At 43.1% G+C, this 11,769-nt stretch overlaps 1 protein-coding gene and 1 pseudogene across 2 annotated transcripts; both read left to right on the top strand.

Moving 5' to 3' along the window:
- The first annotated feature begins 5,043 nt into the window (after positions 1-5,043).
- LOC112898006 lies at positions 5,044-6,386 on the top strand (annotated as a pseudogene).
- A 1,010-nt stretch (positions 6,387-7,396) lies between these two features.
- LOC112897835 (leucine-rich repeat receptor-like protein kinase PEPR1) lies at positions 7,397-10,734 on the top strand. Of its 2 annotated transcripts, none has more exons than XM_025966227.1 (2): positions 7,397-7,625; positions 8,992-10,734. In XM_025966227.1, the coding sequence occupies exon 2, from the start codon at positions 8,999-9,001 to the stop codon at positions 10,727-10,729; it is 1,731 nt and encodes a 576-aa protein (XP_025822012.1). In that variant the 5' UTR covers positions 7,397-7,625; positions 8,992-8,998; the 3' UTR covers positions 10,730-10,734. The 2 variants fall into 2 exon arrangements, with proteins under 2 accessions (XP_025822012.1, XP_025822011.1); XM_025966226.1 differs by having other exon boundaries at positions 7,397-7,637.
- Positions 10,735-11,769: the final 1,035 nt, after the last annotated feature.

The raw sequence follows: 11,769 nt of genomic DNA, 5'->3' as shown, positions 1-11,769 counted from the left end.
ATGCACGGCGCATTACCGGTGCCACGTTTCACGCGGTGATTGGTCTAAACCCGGTAACAACCATTTTTTGTGTCCGCGGCGAGCACACTGTGCTACCGTAATCAACTTGCGATGTCAGGTGGTGCAGGCTTTTCTGCATTGACCAACACCTGCTACACTTGCGCATGGGCTCACTACATGCATGCCCGCGGTGCAGGATGGCTCCACCGCCTCGGCGGAGTCTGTTTGGCAGGGTGTATTTTAGCTTCGGCTTCGCCTATTTCAGACAAATCGAGTTACTGTATCTTGAACCGTTAAAATATAAAATATGCTAGAAGCCAGATGAAACTATTTATTTTATTTTAGCTTCACCAGCTTCAGCTACATCAATGAAGCTGTTTTGGGAGAAACCCTCCGAACAGCCCCTAATCTTTTTCTTCGCTTTGCAAATTGTACTCAACTGGAAATTATCATTTACAACCTTAGAGCTTTTCACGTATCTATCGTTGACGGAAAAAAGTATACAGCGAATGAAACAAACAAGGGTGAAATAATCCCGATTTCCCACTCGGCCCACCGCTTTGTGCCCTGTCTGCTGCCAACTCTCCCTTACTTGCTCGATGAATGATGACGACGACGGTGCACCCACAAGCTCATGGGGCCCACTTCAATTTTTCGGATGCTGGGCCCACCGCCATCGTCACTTCGCACCATGCAAAGGCTATTCGTTTGCAGCCGAATGCGCCGCGTCTGTGCGAGTAAACTTCCGTGACATGACAAAAAGCAATCTTATCGTACCCGCACATTGCACACAAGTAATTTCGCATGCAATTTCTTGGGGAAAGAAATTCATAGAATGCCACTCTTTTTTATCATGGAATAAAACACTATTGTGAATGATAGATGTGACTTCCAAAAAAAAAGTTTACCGGATAACTTCTTTTCCTGCTATATAACATTGCTAAAGAAATGTACGCATTATGTTAAAGGAAGATGTGTATAAGAGCGGGGCCATGTGTATAACCACTTTTTTATGGTTCTTGATTGCTCCAATTAAAGTTTCTTCATGCAGTTCACATGCAAATTCCCAAGTGTTTATGTGTAATTTGGACATTTTCTGATGGTAAAAAGAAACTAGCAACAAAGAGTAGCTTAATTACCACTAGTTTCAGAAAAACGTTGACCATTTATAGAGTTAATAATATTCAGGGTCTGTTTGGATGGGCTTAAGTTGAGTGCTAAACTTTAGCATCTATTAGCTCTTATACTCTTACTAAAGTTTTTGAGTCTTGGCTAAAATTTAGCCCCACGCTATTAGCACTCCTGTTTGGATAAATTAGTGCTAAAGTTTAGCACTTTTGAGCATTAGCACTTGGATCCAAACACCCCCTCAGTAAATATATCCAACACCCCCTCAGTAAATATATCCATTAGACTAAAAAAATCCTCCTCCTAACCCTACATATATATACATATGTGCATGCTGTCCTCATGCACCACATGTTGACCTGGGTTATCGCCACCAATTTATAGAGGTATAAAAAGAAACACCTTTCACCGATGGCATGTATGATACTGGCAATGACAGTTGTTTAAACCCTAGAGCAGCCCTGTTTTGAATGCAAGTGTACAACTGAAAGAGTATGCTTCATAGATTCCTCGAACAATTTGTTTTAATGTTAAAATGTTGAAGAAAATAAGTTGATTATGCGTATGTTGAACAATTGGGAGGGTTCAGAGTTCCTGGGGATATATACAGGAACTGGAAGTAGCTATGAATCTGTAGCGAATAAATGGCTTAATTAGTAAGAAAAATAAGCTACTACTGATGACAAATGTAGTTTGCATTGATGTTGTAATGTGGAGTGTATGGCATACAAGAAATATTTTTATTTTCCTAAAACAGAGCTGACAGGACATCAAGATGATTCTAAGAATACCAGTAGTTTATAAGGCTGGTTTTCTTGACCTGCCTTAACACTTGTTTTCTACAAATGAGACTGGGCTGTGCCCTTTATTTCTAAAAGAATGAATAACTGAATCGAAGGTGTGTAGTTGTCTGATGTGAGCTTAGCTCATATGTGTTGGAATCCATTTGGCTAGCTAATGGTTCCCACAAAGGTTGGCTACACCACATTATTTGGCCCTCGCTTTTGCCTGCAGGAAAGATTTGGCCATCATGAGCACGCAGAAGTGAAATATGCGCGGACGCTGGGTGCAAGCTAGGTTAGCTGCATTGGATAACCAAAAGCACCTCTGCATAAATACGACTTCGGAAAGCTAGCATCGACATCTTTTTGCACTAGCCAGAGGAATGGTTGGGCTCTTAAACTAGCAGCTAATTAGTCACTGTCAGTTCAGTGTCACCTCACGGCAAACCAATCTCCCAATTAAGGGCAAAGCCAGGGAGAAGGAGATGAGCTAGCTGAGCACACAACAGTGCCCCCAATACGGAACCAATCTCTTAAGCTAGGTTATCTTATTTTTTAATAGGAGATGTGGATAATTCAGAAACAGGCACTGGGATACTTTTTTGTTTTTTATAAGAAAAATTAAAATATATTATATCTATTGCTTGATAATTAGAGTCCATCAAATGAAAGGTAATTCAGTGACAGTAATATTCTGCTTCTTAGTAATGCTCCGCGCTGCAGAGGGATGATGCGCTGCCCGACTGCCGGCGTATGCGAGATCAGATGTGTCCTACGACGTAACCATTAGTAAGGGAACGCAATTATGTCGATCCATCATCAGTCACAAGCATAATCATCGGGAACGTGGAACGCCCGGGAACGCCGTTCCGGGGTTGTTCCCCGCAGCGTAAAAATCCATCCCAAATGTCGTTCCTTGTTCCTTGTTCCTCGATCCGTCGTTCTGGAAACATAGGTGACTATGGTCACAAGGCTAAGAACAGATTCGAGTTGTCAACCATGCACGCCATCTTTGCTTTACGGGAGTCTCGGCTGAGCCTCTGCCCTCTGACATGTCGAGTTGCTATACGAACCATGTCTTTTCTGACCGAAAGGCCCAGCCTGTTATCGAATCAGTTAGCTCTTATACGATAGATATGTGAAAAGCGATTGTGTCGCTGATACAGCGATCGTAGCCTCAGAAATCACGTGCAGGGACGAAAACGAGCTTCGTTTCCAGCAAACGAGTTTCAGGGCTGGGATCCCTAAACGTGTGGTGCATCTGAATTCCGGAGGCTGCTGCTATTTATTTCTGGCGCGGAATGTGTGACGTCTCTGTTTTGACAAGCACAAAGGCACGTAGCCACCACTAATGACCCAATCAACTCATTGATCCATCATCAGTTAGCTCATCATCATCACTCACCCAATCAACTCGTTCATCTACCATCAGTTAGTTCATCATTCGATTCAGCGGGTGCATGCTTCATTATCCTGTAAACCTGAATGTGAACTGAAGAAGTGTGGACCTGAAAAGGCGAAGGGGGTATATGTGCATATGCACGGAAATTTCACTCTAGCACTATGTTTTCTCCAAGTGCAGAAAAAAGAAGAGAGTGACAGAATTGTTATTTACTCCTAATGCCGCGTCAGTGTACGAATTTGATTGATAAACCTTTGCTTTTCTAAGAGAAAGGTATTGTATAGTGCATCTGTGCATGCATCTCCCTAGCCTTTATATGTGTTTCTCTGTTTTCTGAAGATGTTAATTATATGGTAGCGCCTACCTATTTTTATATTATTTTTTCCACTTGAGATATCTCTAACAGATTGTGTACTCTCATAAAGTTTATATACTGTCTCCTTTACAGATGCTCATGTTCTTAAATGTGACATTATAATAATGTCTCCAAGATTGGCAAATAAAAACAAGTAAAAGCAAATAAGGCGGGTTCTTTTCAGCTAGTGGAGGTGCTATTAGGATTAGATGATGCCAAGGGGGATATTGCAAGGATTTGAGATGGCCATTTTATTTTCATGGAGAACTATCAATCTAGCATCCGCTAGTTAGCAAAGGCAAAGCAGCCAACCCCCTGCTGCTGTTGTTGCTGTTTGTGTTTACATTTCCTACGAGTCCCCCTGAGCAAACTTAAAGGCAAACATGAACATATAAGCCCTACATATCCCACCTTTCAAGTCTTTCTCTGAAGTTTCAAACTCAAATTAATCTTGCCTGCAAAATAAAAAAAATATTTTCAACATATGAAGTTTTTCAAACTCTGAATACAATATTTCAAGAATAAGATCAACACACTTTCAACTCTAGTTTTGAAACCTTTGACTAAAACCACAAAAGAGGACACAAAATCTACTTCTTTTATCAACTTGAAAAATTCAGTTTGACCTATTATACCCCGATTTTCATCAAATCAAAAGAGGTACGGCTTGCATTGGATATGCGACCCACGTATTAACCGGTGGCGGCGAGAAATTTATCTCACATTCAGTGGATCCCTGCATGACCGAACCACCGGCTGCATTATTATGACTCCAAGTCAAGCGTGAGAACATAATTGTATTTTCTAATATTTCTTTAGGAACAAACCAGTACGAGAGCTGCCATTATATTAAAAGAAGAGGAATCACGGACGGGTAACAACAGCGGGCAACCAAAGGCCGAGCCATGACGAGCAACTAACCTTGCAATAGTGAGGCCTTTTTTTCTCTTTCTTTCTTTTTTTCTGAGGTTTTTTCCAACCTGCATAATCGTTGCTGCCCTAAGCTTACATAAAAGAACCGATAAAGTTGTAGGAGGTACCAAAACTCCGGGATAAGGTTTTACCTAACCATCAAGGCAAAGAAATGCATAATTGCAGAGTTCCATCGGCAGCGGCTTCTCCAGAGACGACAAACGGGATCTACCTGAGCTCATTGCTAGATGACGTTACGAGCACTCACCGGCCATGAGTGAGAGGTTGGTGAATCACCTATCCACTACTGCTGCCTCCAGGCACCGAACCAGATCCGCCGTATATATTGTGATGTCAAACGATGAGATGATCCACCACAAGAAAGAGGAGCAGGGGGAACCTTTTGGCCTTATTTTTTTTTAGGTTTTGTTTGGTTTGCGAGATGCCCAGTTCCATCCCATGCACAATGCAGCAATGTCACTAGACTTTCACTAGCTTGGTACTCGTTTGCTAGCCTGGAATCCTTTTTGTACTTGCAGTGGATATTTTGGGCGCCAATCATTGTTGCTTTGAAACCAGGCGGTTTTTGTTCTGGATAAGCATGAGGGGAGAGGCTACTGTTCGCTTTGAGATTGGTACAGTGTTTGTTAGTAGGACAGATTTTGACTGCGGCCTGGCCCCCCTCAATTGGACCTCTAGAGGCAAATCAATAGCAGTATATGGAACGTCTCTCACTACTCACCAATACCAGCACTGTAATGCCAAGTGAAATGAATTTGATCAGCACGCACAAATTCTGCTGCAAGAGCTGCAGAAAGGTTTTCATCGAGGTATGCAATGCTGTTCTCACTTCTTTAGAATCATTGTTTGTTTTGCCTTTTTAGAAAGTTAGGTAAAAACAGAAGCATTTGTAGTTGTGCTGACTTTTTGGCAAACTCTTCAGGATAAAAATGAGGATAGCTTTGTGGCATTGGTTTTTGCTCTTCTTCACATTATTTTCATCATCATGGAGTTTGAGTTCAGAGGGTGTAGCCCTTCTAGCTCTGTCGAAAAGTCTTATGCTGCCTAGCTCCATCAGATCCTCTTGGAGTGCTTCTGATACAGCTCCGTGTAAATGGAAGGGAGCTCTATGTGACAAAATGAACCATGTGATATTTCTCTGAACCTATCGTCATCTGGAGTTTCTGGTTCACTTGGGCATCAAATAGGACCTCTGAAATATCTGCAAGTCCTCGATTTGTCAAGTAACAACATATCTGGCTTGATCCCTCCGGAATTGGGCAACTGCAGTATGCTCGAGCTGTTGGAACTGTCCCAAAACTTCATTTCTGGCACAATACCTGCATCACTTGGCAATCTCAAGAAATTACCATGGTTTTCTGTACAACAATTCTCTGAGTGGGGCTATAGCAGAGGATCTGTTCAAGAACCAGTGTCTGGAGCAAATGTAGTAGTGTACCTTCATTACAATAAGCTCAGTGGTTCCATCCCCTACTCGGTTGGTGAAATGACAAGGATTAGGTCCTTGTGGTTGCAAGCGAATACGTTGTCTGGAGTTTTGCCCGATTCAATTGGCAATTGCACCAAGTTGGAGGAGCTCTATCTACTTGTTAATCAATTGAGCGGCTGTCTTCCAGAAACCTTGAGTGAGATCAAAGGCCTCAGATTTTTGACGCGATTACCAAAACCTTCACAGGCGAGATCTCTTTCAGTTTTGAGAACTGCAAGCTAATAATAAAGTAATATACATAGTTCATGTGATGCACTGTGACATCTGTGTTTCCTGTGAATGCCCCATGAGCTAGTAGGATGCAGGTGGGGTACTGATGATGTTTTCTGGCTCAGCTGATTAATTATGACCGCATGTTATTCTAATTGATTTCTCTTCCTCAACTAATTATATAGAATGCCATTTTAGTTCATTTTGTAAAGTTTTTTGGGTGACCCAATAACCCAAAATGATTATGACTTGCGTACTATCTATAGATCACTGCATCACTACCACCTCATTTTTTTTTCTCCTAAACCGTGTTTTCCACCAATTGCTTCTTGGCAATCTTAATCCAGGTGCACAAGTAAGACTTTGAATTTGAGTTGTTTTTTCAAGGGCTAGTCACGGAAGCAAATTAAATACTCGTTTAGTATGAACCATAAGGATGAGATGGCGACGATCCCAAGGGTAGCAGTACTGAACGACGGTGCCATTTCCCAACTCGTTCTGCGTCCATTTCGTCGCAGATTGGTTGGCTGTTCGTCATCTCTGCAACTTGAGACAGCAGGTCTGTAGATGGAGGATAACCGACATCAACGACGGATTCTATAGCGTAGCTAGCTGCAAGTCGCGCTGATACGCTTTCGACGAAATTGACTAGGCGTTCCGGTCGTTTCCTGGGCGCTTCTTACCGTATGGTCCGAAATCTGAACCCGCGGCTACTGAAGCAGTTTACTGGAACGCGGACAAAATTTGTGGGAACTGCTCGACAACGTCAGGCACATGGCGTCATGGCTGCACGCAAGGGTCATTTTCTTCTGCACGTCGTAGCTGTAGTTCATGCTGACACTACGACTCTGACGAAGTTGACTAGGCGTTTCAGATTGATTCAGACTCTCAGTCGTTTCCTAGTCGCTCAGCTCCTTGCCAATGTGAACCCACGCTGCTACTGAATCATCGGCACTTAAGAACGCGGTCGAAATTTGTGTGCAGAAGAAAACAGCAAGCACGCGCCGGAGAGGGTCGTCGCGCAGTTTCTTCAGCTTGGATGGCAGCTCGAAGTCCGAACGCACGCGTATGTGTGTGCAGACTGCAGAGTCTTTGAGCAGCTCTAGAGTCAACCCATAGCGTGGTGACTGGACTGCCTGTCTGCCTGACTACTGGTACAAATGGGGAAGCCTTCTCGCGCTCCCTTTGCCCTGCTCACCTTTGCCGCCAGCGTGCCTGCCAACTGCCAGCGTCCAGCGATCTGAAGTTGAGAACAACAGCAGACCACCAAGAGCCTGATCATCAACATTTCTGCACGGACCCCGTTGCAAGGACGATTTTCAGCAGGTTCCTGTACCTGTACGTTCTTCTGTCGTTTCTGACTTCTTTGCACCTTTATTTACCGCTATCTACGGAGGGCGTTACCACATTGCAATAGACCGTGTACAAGATCCTTGGTTGTGTGCTGTTTTGTGCTGGAGCGATTACATGATGTGCCGTTTTGTGCTTTCTGCATCAATTGGTTCGTTGGTTGAGCTGTAGAGTAACAATTCCAGTGGCACCTTAAATATTTGCTACTTTGGTATCCATGTCCAAGCCTCTACAACTCATTTATTTATTCGGTGCCCATGCCCAATCCTCTACAGCTCGTTTTTTTATTTGGTATACATGCCCCTATCTCCGATTAAATGATTCGGCTATGTGGCACGTTTTTCTCTCTGGTACTCATGCTCAAATCCCCACGAACACAATGATTTGATTCTACTTCTACAGCATATATACTTCTATGGTATCCATTCCCAAATCCCCATAATTCGAGGAGTTTAATGGCAATATCTAAAAGAAAGGATTTTGACGATTAAAAGCAGTAAATAGTTTCTTATTTCTTACCCCCAAAAAAAAGTTACCCTCCGATCAACTAAGCAAAGGTTCATGCTATATATTTTGGGCTCTAGCAGTATACAAAGGGAACACCGTACAAAGAAGGTCTCCCCTCCCATACGTGTGCTTCGTGCGGTCCTGCCCTCCGGACCCATTTCCCAGCAGGAGCTTCGTCCGCGGGCACAGAGTTGCCGACTGGTATGCGCCGGCCGCTCCCTCGATTCCCTGCGCTCGCGTGCAGTCACAGCCTATACTTCCTCTGTCTTTGTCAATTCTTTTAGCGGAGAGGTGATGAAATCTTTGGCGCCGGAACAACTGGAACCTATAGAGTAGTAGTGTCTCATGCATTCACGCGCATTGCTTGCATGTTGCCTACATCTACAAGGATGCATTGGCCAAGGTAGCTTTTCCGCTAGGTTTCGGAGTAATGTTCAAGGGCCAAGGTAATTCGATGGTGGTTTGATCTGTAGCTTGCTTAAATGCATCGATTTTGCCATGTATATTGTCCCTGACCCAGGCATGGTTTGATCCTTTATGGGAGAAAACATTTTCTTTTGCTGCCCAATTTGAAAATGGCATTGGGGCATTACATATGCTTTCTGACAAAAATCATATCCCTTGTACTGGTATCTGCTTCTAGGATCTCGAGTAATTATTTCCATTTCCCATTAGGCCTTGTTATTTTCTGGATAAAAGCAACCACAGTGACAATGTAATTTTCTGGATAAGAACAACTCTACCGCTTATGTAATCCCCAATTGATTGCGCACCGACCTACTTGCATATAGGAGAAAAAATAATGTCCTGCTGACTTCTATGTAAATCTTTTCAGGGGTGAAATGAATCTGGTTTTCTGGCAATGGTTGTTGCTGTTCATCACATTAGTTTCGTCGTCATTGGGTTTGAGTTCGGATGGCCTAGCTCTTCTTGCTCTGTCCAAAAACCTCATGCTACCAAGCAACATAAGCTCCAGTTGGGATGCTTCTAATGCAACTCCTTGTAAATGGAATTCGGTTACTTGCGATAAAAGGGGTAATGTGATTTCTCTTGACCTGACATCATCAGGGATTTCTGGGTCACTAGGACCTGAAATAGGGCACCTAAAATACCTGCAAGTCCTCAGTTTATCTGATAACAACATATCTGGTTCGATCCCCCCAGAATTGGGCAACTGCAATATGCTTGAACAATTGGATCTGTCACAAAACTTCCTTTCTGGCCAGATACCTGCATCAATGGGCAACCTCAAGAAATTGTCACTACTCTCTCTGTACAACAACTCTCTGAGTGGAACAATACCAGAGGAGTTGTTCGAGAACCAGTTTATGGAGAAAGTGTACCTCCATTCCAACAAGCTCAGTGGTTCGATCCCCTTCTCGGTTGGTGAGATGAAAAGCCTTAGGTCCTTGTGCTTGCATGAGAACATGCTATCTGGTGTTCTGCCTGATTCAATTTGCAACTGCACCAAGTTGGAGGAGCTCTATCTACTTGATAATCAACTGGGCGGCGATCTTCCGAAAGACTTGAGTGAGATCAAAGGCCTCAGGATTTTTGATGCCACTACCAATAACTTCACAGGCGAGATTCCTTTCAGTTTTGAGAAGAACTGCAGGTTGGAAATATTCATCTTGTCATTCAATCAAATAAGGGGGGAGATACCAAAATGGTTAGGGAACTGCAGCAGCTTGACACAGCTTGCATTTGTCAACAACAGTCTGTCCGGACAGATACCACCTGCAGTTGGTTTGCTGAGAAACCTCACTTATCTTCTACTTTCACAGAACAATTTGTCTGGTCCAATCCCTCCAGAAATTGGCAACTGTCGATTGCTTTTGTGGCTGGAGTTGGATGCAAACCAGCTTGAGGGCACTGTTCCAAAAGAACTAGCAAACTTGAGGAACTTGCAGAAGCTCTTTCTTTTCGAAAACCGCCTCACCGGGGACTTCCCTGAAGATATATGGAGCATCCAAAGCCTTCAAAGTGTCCTCATCTACCGAAATGGTTTTACTGGGAAGCTACCTTCCGTTCTTGCTGAGCTGAAGTTCCTGCAGAATATTACATTGTTTGATAACTTTTTCACCGGAGCCATACCACTGGGGTTGGGTGCTAATAGTCATTTAGTCGCGGTCGATTTCACCAACAACAGCTTTGTTGGCGAGATTCCGCCAAACATTTGTTCAGGAAAAACATTGAGAATTTTGGACTTGGGCTCTAATCATCTCAGTGGTATCATCCCATCCGGGGTTGTGGATTGCCCAAGTTTGGAGCGACTCATTGTGCAGGGCAACAGTTTCAGTGGGCACATTCCTGAATTCAGAAATTGTATGGGATTAAATTACATAGATCTTAGTCATAATGGTTTTGACGGTCCAGTCACACCAAATGTATTTTCAAATTGTCCTTGTTTGGTGCAGATCAGTCCCCAAACCAACAATCTGAATGGGTCCGTTCCAGGATTCAGAGATTGTACAAACCTAGGTGTTATAGATCTTAGTCACAACAGCTTTTCTAGTAAAATCCCGCCAAGATATGTTTATTGCGTTCACTGTAACAGGAGAAAGAGAGGGTGATTTAGGCAGTCATTATGATCTTTGAATGATGGAATAAAACAATTGTACTGCGTCGTTGCAGGTCATTTCAGTCGTTAAAAAACAGAAGGTGCAAAAGCATTTCGGTTCATGTGAACCTGAACGCACATGCTCTGCCACTACTACAGACCAGCAGGTGCAATGCCAACGGGTCGTTGCGTTGCTTTCTCTGCTTAGTTTACGGTTAGAATGAACGTGCGCGAGATCAACGATCCATGATGGTATGAACATAGTTTCAATTCCAGTCAAGGAGTAAAGTCATCGTGCAGTGATAAGCGCTTGACTTGAAAGCGCAAAGCCTCATGCGCTTCCCTTATTAGGCTTCGCTCCTGTGATGCCAAAATGGCAGTTTCGGAGCAGTAGCACTAATATTTAGTTCCAGTTACATCGCATATTTGATGCCAATTAGTGGACCAAACGAAGTGCAGGGGTTTTGGAATAATACACATAGATATGCAGGGGTTTTGGAATAATACACACAGATATTTACGGTCCATTCTCCGTAAATACCGTGGACAGTTATGATTTATTCATAATGTTTACGGACGATTATTCATTTTCGTTTACGGCTATATTTATCCAATTAAAGAACCATCGGAAACGTCGGATAAATTCTAAGATATTCAAGGCTCAAGTAGAAAGTCAGCACAATTTAAAGATTAAGGTAATAAGATCCGACCGTGGGAGGAGTACCACGGTCGACATACCCCATATGGATAAGTTGCTGAACCTTTTGCAAGGTTCTTATAAGAAAATGGCATAGTCCACCAGTATTCTACACCAGGCGAGCCTCAGCAGAATGGAGTAGCTGAAAGACGCTGTCGTATTTTAATGGATATGATGAGAAGTATGATAAGTTATTCTACCTTACTGATAAGTTTATGGATGGAGATTTTAAATCGCCGCTTATATTCTTAATCGAGTACCAAGTAAGTCGGTGCCAAAAACACCGCATGAGTTATGGACAGGAAGAAAACCTATATTAAATTACTTATATATGTGGGGCTATCTAGCTGAGGTAA

This window comes from Panicum hallii, chromosome 6 (genome assembly GCF_002211085.1).
Source record: "Panicum hallii strain FIL2 chromosome 6, PHallii_v3.1, whole genome shotgun sequence".
NCBI classification, from domain to species: Eukaryota; Viridiplantae; Streptophyta; class Magnoliopsida; order Poales; family Poaceae; genus Panicum; species Panicum hallii.
The sequence above is the reverse complement of the archived record's forward strand: the minus strand, read 5'-3'. Positions and strand labels throughout refer to the sequence as shown.